Raw genomic sequence first — 22,350 nt, forward strand, 5'->3', positions numbered from 1 at the left:
AGTATTTCTTAAAACTATTTGTGAAACATTTTTGCACAAATAATGTCAATAATATAATAAAAACCAAGAATGAATATGGTTAGGGTGCTGGTCTGAAGATTAGAATTATTTTTCATATATGATTTCTGAAACCTAATTAAGTATGAAACATGCAAAACGAATTATATTTCCTTTTTAAGAATATTCCCTTTATGGATAGTTTATGGCTAGTTTTTTATGTGAAAAATTTAAGGAATATATAGCCTGTCAATTTTTTAAAATTCCTATGGTATCTGTATGTCTTCTTTGAAAAAAAATGTCTATTTGCAACAACATGGATGCAGCTAGAGAGTATTATACTAAGCGAAGTAAGTCAGAGAAAGACAAATACCATATGATTTCACTCATATGTGGAATTTAGAAAATAAAACAAATGAGCAAATTGAAAAAAAGAGAGAAACCAAGAAATAGACTCTTTTTAAGTAAGCTCTACACCCAGTGTGGGGCTTGAACTCATGACCCTGAGATCAAGAGTCGCAAGTTCTACCAACTGAGCTAACAAGGCACCCCCCGAGAAACAGACTCCTAACCACAGAGAACAAACTGATGGTTACCAGAGGGGAGGAGGGTATGGGGATGGGGCTAAATAGGTGATGGGGATTAAGGAGTGCACTTGTGACGAGCACCGGGTATTGTATGAAGAGTTGAATCACTATATTGTACACCTGAAACTAACATTACACTGTATGTTAACTAACTGGAATTTAAATAAAAGCTTCAAAAAATAAAATTCTTATGGAAGTTTAGTTTTTATGAGGAACTTTAAAAAAATCCGTGCTCTTTGAAACATTAGTAATTCTGCTTCTAGGATAAATTCTTAGAGAAATAATAAGATATATTATTGTAAATTTAAAAGTACATTATTTGTAAGAGGAATTAAAATAGCCCATTATTTAGAAAAGTAATTTTGAAGTGTATGTATATGTGTATTATAATTAATTTTCCCCGAATAGAGGCGTGCTTCAATAAAGAATCGCTCAACCACAGTTTTGAATACTGAGTTGAATGCAACTAATGGTTTTGAAGATTTAGGGATCAGGGATTTGCTCAAGATATAATGCTAAGTGTCAAGGGAAATGCACAAATTATATATTTGGGACGAATCCAATTGAGATACATATGTGTGTATACACACATGTAGGTACACACACACATACACACACAATACATTCAAAGACACTAAAGAAACACAAATATGTTTACAAAGGTTGTCTTCAGGGAAGTTTGATTATAATTTAGAATTCCCACAAAGTTGTATATTTTAATGTAAGAGATCCCAATTTAAATGATTCTTTGAATAAACAGACCATAAGCATCATCAGTAAGATAATTAACTAGAAATTGTGTCCTTTCCATTTTCTATGACTGTATGGTGCTATTCTATTTATCTACCCCTTCTCTCTTCCTTAATGCCTCCTTCTACCTCAAACTCACTTCCAATCTTGACTTTGTGCTTTTTATTCAATATGCCAGATAAGCAGGGACTGTACTGGTGGTTCACTGCTTACAACTCTCTTCCCCATAGAGCAATCAGTCTGTACTTCCTCACTACCTTCATGGCTCTCCTCCCTCATGACTTTTATATGTTGACTAGAATGTGTGTTCTTGATGAATGCTCCTGTCTTCCCTTTCTACAATATATCTGGCTTAGTGTACATATTTCGTGAAAAATTATTCAGTGAATGAACGTTACTGCCCAGAAATATTATTAATTATTAATAGATCATCATCATCATCCTTATTATTAGCCACAACAGGACTGCTGATAATTTGGGACTTCACAAATGAATTCTCTTTCAATGAAATCTTAGTTATTGATATTACATATATAGAATGAATCATATTTCTATACTGAGAAAATAATTGATGGAATTTGAATAGAGGCTACAAAATCAATCTTACAATGTCGAAACTTTTCAGTCTATCTATCTATCTATCTATCTATCTATCTATCTATTTATCATCTATATATCTTATCTCTACAGCATTATAAAGTGCTAAGGCATGCTAGAGATAATCTAGTTTGGTCCTTTCATATACAGGTAAGGTATTAAAAACACCCACCAAGTTAAAGTCATAGTAAAAGACAAAGTATGCAACTAGTATTATTACTGAGCCAATACCACAAATGAATGTACTAATTCCAGATCTAACATTCATTACAATGATATAAAAAATTTCAAGTCTTCTGTGTATTTGATGCTACATTAAAGCAACTGTATATAATATATAGCATTTCTACAAATATTCATGCAACCATGGCTGAAACTTAAATGTCAGTAGGCGTTTGTGAAAAATCAAAAACAAAAACAAATCTTGTATTAAAGGGAGAGATCAGCTTCAGATATATTAATCACTAACCTTGCTTTTTTCTGACCAAAAAATAAAACACAATAAAAACTGTATTAGTATGTGCTGATTAGTATAAAATAGAAATTATGTTATACTTGCTATACAGAAGCCCAATTTTTCATAAAGAATGTTTAAATGCAGTATCTAACGATCCAAAGAGAAAAGCCTATGACCTCTAAAGACTTCAGAGAAAATGGATTGGAGATACAGGGATTATTGTATTCAGCTTTTTTCAGCAGAGAAAAAATTTCCAAAGATGTTTGTACCTCATTGCAGTAAAGGTAATCTCAATGAACGGTCACCCTCTCCACGCCTTATCCTGACCAAAATACTCTCACAGGATTCCAACCATGCTGAAAATATTGTACCTCCTGGGAAAAAATAAATCTATCATGTTCCAGGACTTCACCCCCCTAAGGAAGCTTCCTCCTCCTGTCAGCCTTAGACAACAATGACAGTGGAATATGAGAGAACAGTTCATCACAGGAGAGTTTGTGGTATCTGTCCTGGAGTCTGACAAAAATTCCAATATCATTTTCTGGTATCCATGGTCAACTTGGTGGTCAAATACATATACATCTTTATTTTAATCACAAAAATATAGACCACACTTTACTGAATCCAATGAAAGCACTGTACGGATCAACAATAAACGTGAGTTCCCTCTCCCTGACCCAGAGAACTATTTCAAACTATTCTTTTGATGATGCAATGTTAGATTTTTTTTTTAATGAAAAAATGGTTTCTTTAATAAGAGTGACCCTAAAGAGCCGGTCACAAGTATAAAATGAAAATTTGAGTCCAATTGAGATTGTGTTTAATCTAATAGTTATTTCTAATTTGAACACTTCAAATTGCCTATAAAAAACATTCTTAGGAACCTCCATTGACTTCCAGGGTAACTGTTCCACACAATGGGAACACATTCAGTTCTCTTTCTCTCATTACTAGTGTTTTGTGGGTCACTTTCAAATTTGATAATTTCAACCATTTACCCTTCTTTAAAAGTTTCAGAAGTAATTTATTTTGCACTTGTGAGATACGGAACATAAAATTACTTTAATAATCAAGAGTAGAAATGTAAATGAGAATAAAATAAAAGTTAACTACCTAAAATTTCATTTTATCAAGTGAATTTGGAATTGTAGCCATGTGCCATTTTTAGACTTCTATTAAAACCATTAATTAATATTCTGAATACATATTAGAGATTACTGATTAAGTGATAGCCTGGCAGCTAGAAATTTTCCCATTTTACTCCTGATTCTTAGTTTGTGCATTGAGAGTATGACTCACTGGGCACTTAATTTCCAATAAGAATACAATCATCATAACAAAAATTGTGAAACAGACCACAGAGACATTCTAGGCTCAAAAATTCCAAACATTCCTTGTTCACTATTCAAAGAGGATTCAAATTATTTAAACACAGGACATTCCTGGAAGAAATGATTAAACTTTCATTAAGCTTTCAAACTCAAATGTATCTTCTTTTACCCTGCCTAATACCATCAGCAACCAGTTTCTAAGTCTAAAATTATGTTACTTTCCTATCCTATATCCAGTTTATTATGCTATAAATCTCTTTTCTGAATCACCCACATTGCATTTCTCTGATAGACTTCATATCTAATAAATTGCCAAATACTGTTACTTTATTTGTACTGTGTCAAACCTGTGTGTTTCCATTCACACCGACCACCATCATTTCTGGTCTTTACCACTTTGTATGAAAGTTAGTGAACCAGATTGGTCTCCTTGAAGCCACCTTTCCCTCTCTACAATCTGTGCTGTCACACAGAAAGTTTCCCTAAGTAGGTGTATTACTTTGGTTATGCTCCTACGCACACATTTTTAACGGTTTGTACTGATCGTTAAAAATGCCCAATTTTTATGTTAACATCAAATGTTCTGCACAATTTTGTCTCATTTTTTTCTACCACATTTAATAATGTTTTAGATAAACTTTTAAATTTTAGAATAATTTTGTTTTTTTTAATGTTTATTTATTTAGAGAGAGCATGCACGGTATGCATGTGCAAGTGGGGGAGGGGTGGAGACAGAGAGAGAGAGAGAGACAGACAGACAGACAGAATCCCAAGCAGGCTCCGTGCTCTCAGAGTAGAGCCCGAGGCAGAGCTTGAACTCACGAACCATGAGTTCATGACCTGAGCTAAAAAATCGAGAGTTGAACACTTAACTATCTGAGCCATTCAGGTGCCTGAGAATAATTTTAAATTTACAGAAAAATTGATACTACAGAGAGCTCCATGAATCTCACACCCAACTGGCCCTATCGTTAACATCTAATATTCATATAGTACATTTGTCACAATTAATGAACCATTACTTATACATTATTGTTAACTAAAGTTCATGCTATATTCAAACCTCCTGAGTTTTCACTGTATGTCCTTATTCTGTTCAAGAATTCCATGCAGGATATAGTTCGTCAATAATTTTATCTATAGGAGAGGGATGAAAATTCCATCCTACAACTTTCACAGCTGCAGATAAGATAAATTTTACTCCACCCAATTTTTAAAGTCAACTCTCATGTATATGCTGATTTCACATGGTAGATCTAAGGTGTGTTTTTCAGACTGATATGCTTCAATAACAAAAAATCAAAATGGATGTTGTTCCAAGAGGTTTGAATGATACAAATACTTACTGGGGTAAACTACTAGAGATCAGGACTTACATTTATTTTGTGCATAATTTTACTCCTTAGTGCCTTATACAGTGTCTGGCACAAGTAAATGCTGAGTCATCTATTGCAACTATATTTGAGAAGATAAAAGAGAATGTGTGTCACTGCGAAACATCAGTAATACTTTATACATCAGTATAATTATTACTAAGCAGATTTTTTTACCTTTTGCAATATTTTTAACAAATATTGCACATTAAAAGCACAAACATAATTATAAGGGGATACTTATAGTATCAAGGGAACAAACTACTTTTAGTCTCCCTCAAATAAATTAGAAGCAAATTATAGATAACATACTAATTTCTATCTATCATATCTATTCATCATTGAAGGTTTCAATAAGGATTTTTATGGCGATATACTATTGGCTCAATTTGAATTTTAGTTGTCTTTGAATCAAGCGAAAATAGAAATCTGACTTCTTTTTAAAGTAATTTATGATGCAGATAGGTTCCCCCAGAGAGAATTAATGACTATGTTGTATTATTAAAGTGAATTTGAGCAGTTTAACATCATTGAACTGATATCAGAGAAAGACTATTTACATCCGAAGAAAATGATAGAATATCACTCAAACATTGATGGTGTTAATAAATGTATCAGAGTGTTTAAATGAGCTGATGGCATGTAAGTAATACATATACTGAAATGAATGTACGTATTTATATTTATAACACCATGGTTCCAAAAGACAGGTTAGACAAAATGTGTAACCTCTACTGATAAAACATTATTACTTATAACCTAAAACAACTAATTTTCCTCATAGCTTTTACAAAGCTGTTTCTTTCACTTCTGAACAACTGTTCAACTGTTTCGTTTTCAACATTCAAAAAATTTAAAAAAAGTTTTTTTAATGTTTTATTTATTTTTGAGAGAGAGACAGAACATGAGCAGGGGAGGGGCAGAAAGAGAGGGAGACACAGAATCTGAAGCAGGCTCCAGGCTCTGAGCTGTCAGCACAGAGCCCGACACGGGGCTCGAACTCACAAACCGCTAGATCATGACCTGAGCCGAAGTCAGATGCCTAACCAACGGAGCCACCCAGGAGCCCCAACATTCAAAAAAATTTTAAATGACGTTTAATAAAATACTGTCATGTGAACATGGAAATAATTAAACTGTTAATGGGTATTGAATACTCTTGTGCTAATAAATCTGTGTGAAAATGCATTATTATGTATTATTTAAACATTTTGTAATTTCAAGGACAAGTGTCTAGTAACCTGGTAGAATTTCCAGGCAACGTTACAATACACGTCAGAAGTTAGTGATATTCTGATGGATGTACTCTAAGTGTAATTAAATACATATTTTAATGCTTTTGCCATTCAAATTTTGGAGATAAATGTATGTATATATGTAAACTCATATATGTTTTCATACATATATGTATGGGCATAAAACAGAAAATAAGTTTAGTGATCACATAGAAAGTCAAAGTTGGGGTACCTTGGTGGCTCAGTTGGTTGAGCAACCAACTCTTGATTTTGGCTCAGGTCATGATCCCAGGTTTGTGGGATCAAGCCCCACATCAGCCTCTGTGCTGAGCATGGAGCCTGCTTAAGATTCTCTGTCTCTGTCTCTGTCTCTGTCTCTCTCTCTCTCCCTCTGCCCATCCCCCACGCATGCATGTGCACTCACACGTGCACCCCCTCTCTTTCTCTCAAATAAAACAATTTTTTAAAGAAAATCAAAATTAAATTTAATTAAAACAAATCTAGAGGGAAATGTATTTTATAAATTCTGGAGTTTGGTGTAGCCTAGGCTTTTAACATTTTCAGTGTTTTATAGAAGGAAAGAAGGAGTAGAAACAGTATTGGTATCCTCAGTAAAATGCAAGGAAGAAATCTGGAAAAGCCTGGCCTCTAGAGAGTTGTTTCTCTAATTTTTAATATTTGAAATATATATTCTTTTTAAAGTATAAACTCAAGAGGATTTCACATCATGCTCTGAAGAGGTACACTTACCCTTCTCTTTCAAAACTCTTCTATATTTGAGTACCTTACTACTCGTCTTTTTCCTAGTGTTGTCTGTTATTCCTTCTGACAAATCTTTCATTTTCACCACTCTGCTTTCACTCTAAATAGACTTATCTAATTATTGATGGTTTTTAAATCAGTTACATGGATATGGACAACTTTATCAGTATTTCATACAAAGAAATGAACACCACTTTTCTGTGTATTCAAATATAATGATTTCATTGCAAATATAGCTTCTCAGCCTAGTAGTAAGAAGGATCACTTCTGAGCTTTGTGGAATCTTTACCTGCCTCATCTAAGGTTCAAGATAAGCTTTCATTTTCCTAAGTTGTCTCCTGTGTTTCATAGTGGCAATTTGCTTTACTTTTTTCCTGAATATGTCGGTTTATCCACTCACTCAAATTTTTATATACACTTTATAGTCCAATATTAATAATGGACACTCAAAAGATAACCCAAATGTATCCATCTTTCCCTCAACATTATAGAATTATCTGAAAATCTGCAGTCAGTGCTCGCTTCGGCAGCACATATACTAAAATTGAAAATCTGCAGTCAGATATTTCAAGTAGAATATCATATATTTCAAATAAATTGTACTTACTTTTTGCATTATCCTGTGTTTCTTTTACTCATTCCTATTGCACCATTTGCTTTCTCTTAGCCAGCCAATACTATTCAATAACCCAACAATATTGTTACAACCTGATGGAAGTTTCTAATTTTGAAAACTTGATGGCGCTTTCTTACTCTCTACCAAGATATTAAGGCTTTTAGTCTCCAAATATTGGCACCCCCAAGACTCTCTCTTATTTTCAATATCACCTAGACTAGTGAGAACTTCATTACTTCTCACATGGGCAATTGCCACCGTGAGATGATGAACAGACCCATGATAACCAAAATTTTGGTTCAGCCATATGAAAGCTTGAGGACCTTAGGTTGGTTATCTCCTCTATTCAAAATGGAAATGGCAATTATATCTTATTAAATTATCTTATAACTACCTTATAAAATTATTCAAAATTGTGTATGGTAGATGAGATAATTTAAGTAAATGTACATAATTCTGTTCTTTGAAGTCATTAAATGTTTGTTTGATCTGTTTCTAACTGTAACAAAATTGGCTCTTTTAAAGATTAATTCAATATCATATCATTTACCAGATCAAGATCTTTTAATATTTATCCTGTGACTTCAAGTTCTTTAAGATCTTCTTCGTGATCTGTATTTTTAATCTTTGATAACTTTTTGTTTTCTTTTTCTTTCTTTCCTTTTCTTTTTTTTTTCTTTCTTTCTTTTTTTTTTTTTTTTTTTTTGGTAAATAAATACTGGGAATATATTGAGAATACAGGGAGTGTAAGAGAAGTATCTCCTTCACAACATGTCGCTTGCAGACTACTGGGGGAGACAAATTAGTGCAAAAAAGTTCTATTCACCAGGAGCCTTTTTCCTGAAATAGGGAAGAAGACACTGAAAGAATACCTCCCTGGCTGGGGTACAGTAAACTTGCAGGAGACTGGCACAAGGGCAAGGCTTATAGACCAAGGTTAAAAGTGCAGATCACCCCCCTCCCCCCAGAACTCTGTGAAAATCACTGAATGTTTATACTTGGAGGAGTGAAATGATCAAATTTATCTCTCAAGGGGATCACTGTTCTGCTAATGGATGGTAGTTAACTAACAGGGCACTGAGGGAAGCAGGTGGGCACCTGCCTAGGAGGTGTTCTGAGAAAGGGAGGCAGCCTGGACAGGGGAAATAAACTGGAACTAAGTGAACTGAAGACATTTCAAGATGAATTGGGTCATGTAACAACAGGACTTAATAACACATACTGTGATGCTGAAGAGATAGAAAAGGAGTTCCTTTGCTGGTTTCTGATTAGAGTGACTAGGTAGGTAGATGGTGATGCCACTTACTGGGATGAGAATACAGCTGGCTGGGAAGAGCTTGTGAAAGTAGAGAGAAAATATTGGCAGGGTTGAGATGGAGGGGGAACCGAGGTAAATGAAATTTTCAAGCTTTTTTGCTGTGTTTTAATTGTGCAAAACCTTTGATCAAATACCTAGAGAACTGTGAAATGTCTTAAGAATACATATGGACTACAATGTCTTACAAATTGTAGATCATCAGTAAAGTAGGATTAAATTTGTTTATATCACTTCAATATCTCTGAGCAGTCTATCATAGTTCTAAAAGTGACACTGATACTATTGCTTAATTCATACAACATCACTGGATTGGGATTTATTCTTTGCACATGATTATTGAAGACTGTAAATAAGCAGAAGGGACAAGAGTGCAAACAGCACAGACATGACATCAGACAGACAACTGCTACACAGTTAAGGGTCTCATCTGTGGGCAAGATCCTTCAGTTTTCTGATGCATGGGGTTTTCATTTATTACAGGAGATAACAGTATCTCACTGGCTTGCCATTAGGACAAATTTATTTAAAAGTGCTTGGTGCAGGGTCCCCTGGGTGGCTCAGTTTGTTAAGCTTGGTTTCATCTCAGGTCATAATCTCACAGATCATGAATTCAAGCCCCGCATCAGGCTCTGTGCTGAAGGTGCAGAGCCTGCTTGGGATTCTCTCTCTTTTCCTCTCTTTCAAAATAAATACATAAATTAAAAACACAAAAGTGTTTGGGGCAGTGCTTGTCACGTAATAGATGTTCAGTAAATGTGTGTTTTTTTTTTAAATTCCTTATTACTAGTAGCTGATCTTTTGTTATCTGAATAAATTCACACAGTTTGTCAAGTATCTATGATCTTTTAATGGCTTCACTATGATTTATATTTAAGATAGGGTTGCTAGCTCCGCTGTAAAATAAAAGGGAAAGGAAAAAAATCAACTTTGCTTATTAACAAATATAAATAGTAGTACTTTGAATTGAGTAATGTGTCTTTTGAATTAATTGTATTTAATGCTCAGAATGATTTCAATAAAATTTCTTGGGTATATGCAATTAAAGTGCATGACATGTTATATAAAAATGAAAGAAATATTAAACATACTTCTCCCTTTTTGAATTTTGGTGATGGATTGGTTTGGCCATTGTTTTTTTTTTCATTCCCAACTCTCCCCTGGTCTATTATTAATTGATCACTCTAAAAGAAAAATGTAACCAGGTAACGCCACTCAAAAGAGTTTTCAATTGCCTGTAGAATATGGTTCAAAGTCATTAGTATGGAATTCGAGGTTTTTCATAATCTGACCCTAACCCATTCATCTGGTTCAATTTGTCTCCATTATAATTCTATATCCCATATTCAAATACAAATATTTCTACTTTTTTTTTTTGCCATTCTTGTATTATACTGTTCGGTTGCCACATCTCTAAATCTTTGATCATGTATTATCCCAGTTTCAAATATTTAATTCACCCTGTATCTTACAGTCTTAGTCCACTTTCAAGTCCAACATTTAAATGCTCCAAGATTACTCTTTAGCTTCCTAAAGTAAATATTTATCACATTAAAACTATTACAGGGATGATAGACTATTTTTTTTCTACATTTGATGCAAGACCCCAACTACATATTTCTATAATGATTTAATAGAAGACAGGATTAAATAATTTCTTATGGTGGTACATAATAATTTTTTCATTATGTTACCACTTGAATCATCATCAGTATAACTGGTTGTCAAGAATTTAAGGAAGCAAAGCCCTGACATGCAAATTAAGTACAAGTCTATATAATTCCTTGCCCATAATTTTGAAAGCCGAAAATATTTCAGATCTGGAAATTATTTTATTACTCATCTAGTGGTAAAAAATGACTTGAACTAACATAAGCTATTTATAGTATTCATTTAGTCCATTTACTGCAAATATTCAGGTTTTTTTCTACAAAATTTAATGTGTTTGGTTGTGTGTATTGCCAGATTCCAGTGAGGATTTTATATAATATATGATATACATATTATATCACCTTTGTAAAATCTGAAAAATCCTTAATTCTGGAAAACATCTTGTTCTAACAATTATAAGCATACATATCAAAACATCAACTTTCAAAAATTTATTCAAGCTATGAAATTGGAAAGTACCAGGGGAGCAAATTTGAATGTTAATATATTTGGTTAAATATAAATATATATATGTATATATACATATATATATTTAGTTTGGTATATAATTTGTTCCTATTTCTTTTTTTTTAACAAATATAAATATAAAATAACAGCCATCCATATTTGTTTTTGACAGATGTGCACTTTGGAGTAGAATATTTTGGTGATTTCATGATGTCCCTGGTTTTTCACAAATCTGAGGTCATTTATATACTCTAAAGGCTTATGTGAAATAATGAGATTGATGTCTTTTGCCTTGCACTTTATAGAGAAGATTGGACCCATCTATAATGAACTCCCTATAAGTATTTTCCTTTCACCTTTACATTGATCTTTTTAATTTATTTCTCCTTTCTTTCCTTTACAGAAAATGAGTTGATCTTTACTTTAAGGCTAGCATCTCCATTACACTCCCATGCATATCCTCTATCCAGTCCTGTCCTTCAATATTTCCTTCTAATTGGATCCTCTGCCTCAGTATATTAATAATTAGTTATCTTAAATGATTAAAGCATTTTCCATTCATAATACCATCTTCCTTAGTTGCTATTTTCCCTGTCTTTCCCTTATTCCATTATTCGCCAGTCTTGAAATAAGAGAAATTGCTACCTCCAATTCCTGACCTTACTTCATAGTCTATCTTTCTGAAATCCCTTTTCTTTTTTCATTACTCCATTATAACTACTCTCTTGAAAATCAAGAGTGGTCTGTCAGTTATCAGATTGTATAGCTGTTCCTTGAGCCTCATTTTCTTGGATTTCTCTAAAGAATCAAAATGTTTGTTCTTATCCATCTCTGGCTACCATGACTCTATGGCTTTCCTACTTCTTCCCTTCCTTACTGATCACCTTTTTTCTGTTTTCTTCAGCATTTTTTCCTTCTGTCCCTTCTCTGGACACATTGAACTATTCATTATCCCCCAAATATTAAATCCACTTTCCATATCCCATGATTGTATTTATGTATTTGTTGTGCTTCTATCTCTCAAAGTAAAAACCTTGTTCATCCCTTAAGTCTTAGCTAAAATTTCATCTCTAGTATGAAGTCTTCATTGAATAATTATCAATATTCTATCCTCTTTTTGAAACTCTCAGACCCTTTCATTTACACCTAATCAATAGCACATTATTTTCTGCATTTTATTATATTTAGTACATGTTTCACTTCCTTTACTAGACTACCAGTTCTGTGAAAATGGATTTTGTGAGTCTTGGGAGAGTTCACTTGACTATTTCATCATCATTTGAATGTAAGCTCAGTGTGAATGAATGTTTGTTTTGCTTACTATTCAATCCTCAACACCTGGGGGAGCGCTTGGCACATACCAGAAACCCAAGGAATATTTGTTGAGTAAATATACAACATAGCAATTAAGATAGTGCCATATATACAATGATACTATAGAAAGTGTTACTGAATTACATTAAAAATTCAGAATGTTTGATTCCAAGTGAATGTTCCTTCTTTCAAAGCAAGTGAGCTCCAGAAGTTATACATTTATCCCAGTAGTGCCAGGTCACCTGTTTGGGATTTTACTCTGAGCTTGTTTGTTCACTCATAAAACAACTTTCTCAGTATCATCCTGTTTTTAACAGAAACAGTATTATCTAACTTTACTTAATGTATTGATTTAATTTGGCTCTCAATGATATTTGGTTGGAAATGAAGTCTAAAAACTCTAGGTTTTAGTCATAAAACTCATCCATGACGTCTCCAGATTTTGGATTGTCACAAACATACTGAACATGTTTCTTGGCAGGTGGAACCATTATTGAACTTTCTCCCTTCCCAACTTCTAAATGCTGCAGGATTCTGTCCTGGATCCTTTTTTCCCAATAATCCTGGATTCTAGTTTCCTGGATTCTTTTCTCCCAATGACGTATTTCATCAATGTACATACTTCACGCATGATCCTATGTCCATAGGACTGTCCAAGTTTATACCTCCAAACTTCTATTCTGATTGCGAAATTATATTTTCCAGTTGCCTGTTCTGATATTCACCTTAAACTCTTTTTTACTTCCCAACTATTTTCCCCGTGGTGACCTCACCCTGTCTTTTCCACTTTAGTAAACTGAACTTAGTCACCCAAGTCATGATTCTCAGACTCATTATGATACCACGTTCTACACTGCCTCTCCATTTTCTAAAAATTCTCTGGTTAGCTGAAGTTTTTTTTGTTTCATTTCTGCTTAGTCCTAGCATCTTTATTTTTTATTTTTTTTCTATCATCTTTAAATGGTGAAGTTTTTTTAGTAAATTGATTTCAGCATACAAATCAGTATTGTTAATTTAGAGAAAATGCTGAAACTTTCAAATATTTGTGTGTTATTTAATATATATGGTATAAATTACACAAAAAGAGACTTAAATAATTCAAGGTATAGTCCATTTATTTGGGTATTAAATGATTTTTTTTCCTTTAGGAACCATTATCTCAAAATCAATTTCAAGTGAATAATAAGCAATTTTTTTATAATCATAAAAGTACTGTCATATTCTAAAAAGTTTTTAATCTTTCACTTAATTCCATTCCTGCTACCTCTTTACTACTCTGGGTCTCATTTGCCTTGTCTTACATTACTTCCTCAGCTTCCTAAGTGTATCCCTGTCTCCCCAGGCATTGACAGAAAATAATGTCTTTAAAATGAGACTTTGGGAGGGTTTGGGTGGCTCAGTCGGTTGGACCTCTGACTTTTGATTTTGGCTCAGGTCAAACCTTGATTAATCTCAAGGTCGTGGATTGAGCCCCACGTCCAGCTCTGTGCCGAGCATGGAGCCTGCTTCTTTCTCTCTCTTCCTCTGCCCCTGTTTCCTGCTCGTGCTCTCTCTATTTCTAAAGAAATAAAAAAATAATATAAAAATAAAATGAGACTTTGCACTGTTGCCACCTGAACCCCCAATGGCTCCCTGTCAGTTGTCCCATCACTGGGGTTCTCACAACCTCTCGGTCTCATTTGCCCCATTTTTCATCTCACACCTCCCTACTCACATGCATCCAACAGCAACTTGCCATACATTACTCCATCTGTGTTTCTTAGAGTGCCCTCTTATCCTCCCTCCCCAAACAGGTAAACATTTTCTGAATGAACCAGTCAACTCAAATGTCTCCTTCCCCAGGAGTTTTCTTTGATCCCCTTAAATCTCAGCTGGGTTTTCTTTCTCATGACTCCATGCATACTCAGGGCATGGCTTACTACACCAACCCCAGAGCTTATACGTCCAATTCTCTCACTAGAGTGTGAGCTCCTGCAGAACCCAGCCTGTGCATTAGTTCGTCTTTGCATCCCTGGCACAGTTGTTCATTAAAAGAAAAAAAAAAATAAGTGATTAAATAAATCTCTCCTTGGAACCATCATCCCTCGGTGCACTGAGACAATATCAGGGACTCACAATTACAAGTGTAGATATTGTGCCTAGATGAGAAATATATACGTCCTTATGCTTGGTGACAAATAACACAATAGTGTCACTGTCTACATCTGGTATGATACATCTTTTTGACTTTTTGGAGCTTCTATTCAATACATTTATTCAATGTATATATAATATATATTTATATACTTACATGTTAAATATTTACTCAATATACATGAAAGAATCGAGAATTAAGCTCTCAGGCATAACTGCTTACATCTTCAGATTTATAAAAAAATGAAGTGTTTTGACAAACCTGAAGTACCTGCTTGGAGACGCTGAAGTCTCTCTATCATGAATTACAGGAATGGCATGAAGGATACAAAGAACTCAAGACCAGCAAACGATAAACCTAGAACTAGCACTATCTCTGCCTCTAACTTTAAGACTCATTGAATCTGTTTTCTTACTTATAAAACAGGGGAATTATGCTTCAAGGATTCAAGGAATCTTCCTACCCTAACGTTTCCTCATATGGTTTTCAAAAGAACGGAGAACCTGCAATACTAGAACATGGGTTTAAAGTGAAATAATGGAAAATTTCTTGAAGAAGCTTAAGACCTATCAACATTAGTTTGTCACAATTCTTAATTAACAGATGAACTAATAACCATGCTTGATTGTCATAATTTATCGTTTATGTCATACTCTTATTTTCATAGAAATGTACATAATATTAATATAGAATTTTATTTGTAAAAATGAAAAAAAAAGTCCTTATTAAAAACCACACAAAAACCAAAATCCTCTAGTTGTATCCCAGTGTTTGAAAGAAACAATAATTCTAAGGCTGGGAAGGGTTCCCCTGCCCCAAGGCAAAATGAGATTCTAAAAGTTTGGGAACTACTGTCCCAACATTCCCCATTTGGAGTGTTTTAGCAAAAGTCATTACTAAAAGCAAGATAACCTAAAAATCACATTGAATCTATAGTAAATCATGCAACACTTGTTAGGGAGGCTTTATGATGAGAACAAATGTGAGGGTGATAAAATCTCTCTATTTTCATGATACCAGCTGCTGGATTCTAGAAACAGATGTTTGCACACGAGAAAGAGATGTCATTGAAACTTTTAAAGTTAGGTGAACTATGGGACATTTGCAAAGTTTGGTAATCAAAAATGAACTTAAGCTGCTCATAGTTTGGGGAATATTTTATCCAGTAAAATCTAAAGCCAGATGAATTCTGAAAGTCCTAAGACAGCACAAGAGGGGGAAAAAGTTGACATTAAGGTGCTCTTAAATGCAGCCGAATACAAACTTAGATGGCTTGATATAATAAGAATTCTTGGCAAATAATACAATTTCTTAAATGCCACACATTTGAATCATAAAAGCAGCAGTGCCTTTAAAAATTCGTAAGTGATTTCTTCCTGGTATTAAATAGTCAACTGTTCCTTTTGCTTTCCCCACTCCCCATCCCTCTATATGGCAGTGATTTTCCATTTCCTTCATAAGACAAATTGATATTAATAAGTTTACAGCAGCATTTCTTTTTAAAAGTATTTTCAGAGATTGTGAGGATGGACGTCGTCATCACCTCTGTGTCCTTACTTGTGTAGAAGCAATTTGCTGATGCGTGTTATGGGAAGGTCTGGGAAGAGACATCGACTGATTGGAAGGGTCACAGCTGCAGTAACCATAGGTGCAGAATAGAAAGCAGAACGGAAGCTTGAGAATATAAAAGTACTATCCAAGTACGGTCCTATTGCTGGTCAGTTCTAGGGGCAATTGCAAAGTAGGTCAAGTTTGTGTTCAGTGTCCTAATCCTTTCTCAATAACTCCCTTCCAAACCCTGTATGTATGGCTCCACCCCTACTCTGGTGGACAAGAGCTTCACCTTGTGTTCTCCCATTTCCCTATTATTTCTTCCTTAAGTTGTTCCTCCAGGGTAAAGTATAGGTTGTAGAAACCTTAAACTGTTTCCTTTCCAAACATAATTAGAAATATGGTGAAATTGCAGTCATTATGCAGTAAATTAGGGAGGGCGATGTTGAAAGAGTAGGGTTCAGAGCCTCGCCAAACTCTGAAATCACATAAAAAATACTGCAGTCTTTAAACTAGCTTAATCCTGTTTTAAATATGGGGCCCACAAGCAAAATTCAAACAGTGACTTGAAAAAAACAAAACAAACAAACAAAAAAATCCATTAGCTTTAGTTTTTGTAGTTTTCCAGAATGTCCTCTGGGAAGAGGGAAGGCAACCCTTAAGAATGTAATTTAGTTTTAAAACTGAATTCACTGGAGCAAACCTAGCTTATTTTGTATTTCTATTATTCTCAACTTTCTATTGATTTTATTTTTATTAGATTTTAATCAGGGATTCTATTCTGAAATGTTTTGAACCCAGAATGTAATTTAAGAAGTCAGATTTTCTAGCAGAAGAGAGAGGACAGAGGAGGCACAGAATTGAATAGGAAAAAAAAAAAAAAAAAAGAAAGAAAGAAAGAAATTATAAGGCAATTAAATAAAAGGAGAAATGAGAAAGAACTTGAATGAAGCAACTTCTAAGGATCAGAAAAGTCCTGGAATCCAGTTACAGAGGAAGGGATGGACAGTTGGCCACCTAACAGGGCATTAGCTTCCCTCACAGTGATGCTTCTACTGCTGTCCCTAGCAAAGGTTGTCAACACAGGGTGCAATGCTATTCCACTAGCTTCTGGCTTAAATTCACGAACTTGGTTTCAGTCAACTATAAAGATAGCAGAAGACTGATTACCCTTGAAAACTTGAGAACAGTCACTGAGTTATCAATAAAGAGCTCAAAGAAATCACCAGACAGCATTTATGAAAACTGCACATTTATTATTTGGGAATCAAGAGAGACTACTGAATGTTAGGGAAAGTTTACTAAATGTTGTTAAAGAAGAAAGAGTTATTGCTCACAATCAAAATACTTTACCAGACTGCTGTAATGGACAGAAACTCCAAAGTACAGATGTTTTCTGAAAGAAGTCAAACTGGATTGCTTTATCTACCTACCTATCTACCTAGGTAGATACCTACCTACCTACCTACCTATAATATTGGACAAAGGGAGTATGGAGAAAATCTAAGTGACAAATAGACTGGCAGGGCACAAAGATGCAATCAAATAGAAAGAAACTAAGTACATTCTTTGAGAATTTGTTTTAGTCCCACTGAGAGAAACTAAAACCACCTCTTTCTATTAGAGGATTTAACATAAAATCCTTAAGGCTATTCCCCAGCTGTCGTGCTATCCAGCACGCCTTCAATTAACTACTGAACTCTTTCAAATATTTTTGCTAAAATAATGAGCAACACATACTACTGGCGTGTATTTGGGACGACTAAACCGATGGTAGCAATAAACATAATTATCAGGAATAGAACAAATGGAAAAAGTCTGCACAAAAGAGAAGAAAAAGTAATATTTGAACTAATAATAGAAGATCTCAAAGGCCTAAATCATTTGCAAAGGAAAACCATTATTAGTAGAAAGTTCCATTGAAAATGTGAAGATTATTTTTGGAATTAATTCTAATTTCTAAGCTAAAGAAATATTTTGAGTTAGAAATAGAACATCATTTTTCTTACTAGAGAAAATTTAAACAAGGAAAGAAATCAAATAAGCTAATACAAAAACTATAAAATATAATATGCTATTGATTGTTTTAACTGAAATGTGTTAAGGCACTACTACAAATTTTTAGAAAGAAAAAAAGACTCATAAATGGATATCTTTCTGTTTAGTGTTTGGTTTCTTTCTCCTAAGAGAAAATTTACTTTTGATTCTTAGGAGATTTCTGAAGGTATTAAAGATTAGGGTTTAATATTTGAAATCTGACATGAGATAATTGCTTAAATACGGCTGTCATCATCTTTCATCTGTAAAGAAAATTATTCTTTATGGGTGTGCATTGAATTAATTTGGCTTTGCTTCTCTTGACGCTTTTCAAATAAATTAACAGAGTACATTGACCAAGACAATGGCTGATGGCTTCTTCAAACATTTTAAAATTATTTCTGAGTAAACTGTTCATTATGTGAATAGTATAAAGCATTGGGTAAGAGGGCGGGCTCTGAAGGCATGTCATTTTATTTCTAATGTTGACTTCACTGCTTATAACTGCAGAACACTGACAACATTTCTTAATATCTGTTAAATGTGAGAGTAGCAATACTTCCTTATCTATAAATGCAATGAAAACTAAATAGGATAATAAGTTTTAAGTACTGCATAATTCATTCAATGCATATGAGCTATTCTTATATTCTCCCATAAGGTTTGCATACATGAACTCAGGTTTTAACTTATTCTTCAATGTTTATTTGATATCTAGTCATAGCAGTGAATCAGAATGTCTGAGCAAATTCTCCCATTTGGAGACAAAGTTGTGTAGAAAAGACACAAGTTTTAGCTATATCTAGATGTAGCATAAAATTCCAACCTGCTGAGCAGATTAATATATTTTCTATACGTTCAGTTTTCTTGTAAGTGAGACAAAAATGATTAAGCATTTTAGAGTTTTCAGGTTAAATAAGATAACAATGAAATGGAGCTAACACAGTTTATAGTAAATGGTAAGAACTCAGTAAATGCTAGTCTCCTTCTCTGAATCTATACAGGTAGATAGATAAGTATAAACATGGATAGATGGAAGAAAGAAAGAAAGAAAGAAAGAAAGAAAGAAAGAAAGAAGAAAAGGAATGGAAGGAAGGAAGGAAAGAATGAAAGGAGGGAGGAAGGGAGGAAGGAAGGAGGGAGGAAGGAAGGCAAAAAGGAAGGAAAGAAGAAAACAAAAAAGATGATATAGATGATGGAAAGAAATCGGGAGACTGAAGGTGAAAAATGGAAACAGATGAGAGAGACAGAGAGGGAGAGCTTCCCCATCTCTACTAGTTACATACAGTTTCTTGAAGGCAAGCTCTAAGTCAAATTTATTTTTGATGTTCCTGAAGAAACTAACTTTCCTCAAGTATTGAAAGAATTTAATAGATATTTATTAAATACATGAACTAATACATTAATCAGTCAATCAGTCACTGAAATACTATTTTATCTAATCCTCCAAAATCATGTTTTAAAGTAGAGATCCGTATTTCTTCTATAATTCATAGATTCATAATAACTTTCCCATATTTATTAAGAAAGATGTGTGGAAACTACTTGTTTTCCAGGACACAGTTGTATTAGCATTCTCACTCTTACACTAGCAATTATTTTATGTAGAATGTTATTTACAATATATACCAAATATATGCTCTTTTAAGAATGGCCTACTTTTTTAAGGTATTATCTTCTAATATCAAAATTGAAAAAACAGATTTTCAGTATAAATTACATCTTTAGGCATAAATAAAACCACTTCCATTTTCTATAGGGGCCTTTGCTCTTTCCCATCAAATATATTGCTCAGTTGGATAAAAATAATTTAAAGAGTTAATGTGAACAGCATATAAACTTTTCTTTGATTAACAAAGTTTCTCATGAAATATGATAATAAATGCAAACTCTTTACTTACTCTATGCAGCTTTGCAAAAAGTAGCCAATGTATTATCCATCAATCACTTTATTACACACAAAGATGAGTCTATGTTAGGTTCTGTATTCACATATCAAGATGCAACAACCCACTACTTAAAATTTGTCTAAAAAATTCACATATTATAATATGACATAGTTAAAACCCATCAAGATCATTTAAGTCACTTTAAGTAAACATTCAAATTTGTAGGAACTATGAATATTCTATAAATATTCAATTCAATATTCAATTGTAATTCAATTGAATTACAATTCAATTACTATAAAACACAATATTGCATTGTTGGACAAAAAGTTGCTATGGTGTATATGGCAGTTATGACTTATCAAAAAAGGCTTTTTTGGAGGCCAATCTTAAAATAAATTCAGCATGTTGTATTCAGTGCAGAAATATAAATTATATTTTATTGAACATATGTATTTATTTCTGTATTACATATATATTATTATGAACCTATGTATTTCTGTATTGAATTGACATATGTGTGAATGTGTTTGTATTAAAATGAATTTTAATTTTAGATTAGAGAAATTAATAATATCTATTGACACATACGTAATATGTCAGGCCTCACTACAGGCAAAAGGTTACTTTCTATGAATTGACAATCAATAAGTGAATTAGAAGAATAAATGACTGATGTTCACAAAGTTTAAATGTAGTTTCTCCCTAAAAAACTGAAATAATAAATATTAGATATATTTAAATACTATTATACTTTGAAAACTAGTATTAACTAACATAATACGTACTTGCAATTCTGAAACCCGAATTATACAAGTTTTCTTCATTTTTTATAATTAGACATAAAAACCTATTCACATTGCCTAAGTCTCATATGTCAGAGTAGCTTAATTCTCTGGGTGAATCATTAGCAAATATTTCATTGTGCTTGAAACAATAAAAGCATCAAAACTAATAAAAAGGCATATCAAATGGATAAATTGAAGATAGACTTTTAGAAAACATTTGTATTATTAGGAAGTATTTCTTTTTTATCTCTATCAGGGTAAACAAGTACATATTTATTTGACACCCATGCACATTTAGATGTAAATCAAAAAAATGAGCCAAAATTCTGGCTTGCTGTCATTTAATTCTTGAAAAACTACGTGGAGGCTAAAATGCACGTTAAAAATAAACAAACTCTGCTAAGAGCTATACAATTCCAACCAGGTTTTCATTTTACCTAAACGTGGTGAATTTACTAAATTTGATCTTGTAAGTTAGTATATTAGAATGTGCATATCTGGCCAACATATGCCCTGCTTTCCTTGCTAATGAAACACAAAATGGGAAAGGTTGGGGAATGTCTGTAAAGCTAAGAACAATCTGGTGACTTTGGTCAAGTTTGTCATTTTAAGATGGATACAGACTAATATCCATGGCCTTCCTTTTTCTGTTGTTCCTGAGGTGTTGAATATTTGCTTTCTGTCTGGGACAAGCTCGGGATCTGCTGTTTCTTTGATATATTATCAATGGTCCGTTCCACCGTGATAAACTGCGACTCTAGTACTAATAGGTTTATAATGATTGCTTAAGCTTTACACGTCGTAAGCATTGGAAGGCTTCACTCACCTTGTTCAAGTGGTTGGCTTTTAGTTGAAGTAGTTTTCATCTTGAGTGCCTCCCTAACAGACATGTCACAGCAGGAGCCTTTGTTAGTGTCTTGGTCACTGTCAGCCTGATCACTGTCCCCGTGCCCACTGTCTCTCAGGCTGGCTCTTTCTGGGTCCTTAAACGTGGAGCTACTGAAATACATATAAAGAAAAAGAAGAGAAAGTGTTGTCTCTACAAGTTTGAATCTGAAGTGTAGTCTCTTGCAAAGCAATTTTGACACGAATGCAAATGGGGAAGCCGAGAAAGTTATTTAATAGGCCTTACCTTTGAACAAACTGCTGCCTGCTGCCCATGTAATTGGGCTCTGCGGGAAAATTGTCTGTCTGCGAAAGAGAAGGAAAAAAATACGTATAGTTGTACACTGGACAAATCTCCTGCAGAGCAACAAGATTTCCTAGTGGAAAAATGATTAATAATTCAAAAATTCCCTTAATCTTCAGATTTGTAAATTTTAATTAAATTGGAAATTGCTGACATGTAATTATGTACTCAGAACAATTAAATGATTCCGGTCCACAAATTACCTGTTAAAGTAAACAATGAGCCTGTCATAACTGGCATTCTCTGTTCCTACCAGGATGGATAACACTGTCTGCGTTGTTTCATTACCTAGATATTAAGATTGAACACT

The 22,350-nt window shown here is 33.6% G+C and overlaps 1 protein-coding gene across 4 annotated transcripts in view; it reads right to left on the reverse strand.

Annotated features, from left to right (window-relative positions):
• Nucleotides 1-22,350, reverse strand: part of PCDH17 (protocadherin 17) — a 99,887-nt gene that overhangs the window by 40,926 nt on the left and 36,611 nt on the right. For 2 of the 4 annotated variants that reach the window (XM_019415604.2, XM_019415607.2), the window contains 2 exons: nt 21,984-22,042; nt 21,678-21,850 (listed from right to left, as the gene is read on the reverse strand). In XM_019415604.2, coding sequence (XP_019271149.2) covers nt 21,678-21,850; nt 21,984-22,042 — 232 coding nt within the window. Of the gene's footprint in view, nt 1-21,677; nt 21,851-21,983; nt 22,043-22,350 lie in introns of those variants that run through there. The other 2 variants (XM_019415606.2, XM_019415608.2) reach the window with 2 other exon arrangements.

The sequence above is a fragment of the Panthera pardus genome, unplaced genomic scaffold, assembly GCF_024362965.1.
Source record: "Panthera pardus isolate Hobbes unplaced genomic scaffold, ASM2436296v1 HiC_scaffold_1, whole genome shotgun sequence".
In the NCBI taxonomy this organism is placed as follows: domain Eukaryota; kingdom Metazoa; phylum Chordata; class Mammalia; order Carnivora; family Felidae; genus Panthera; species Panthera pardus.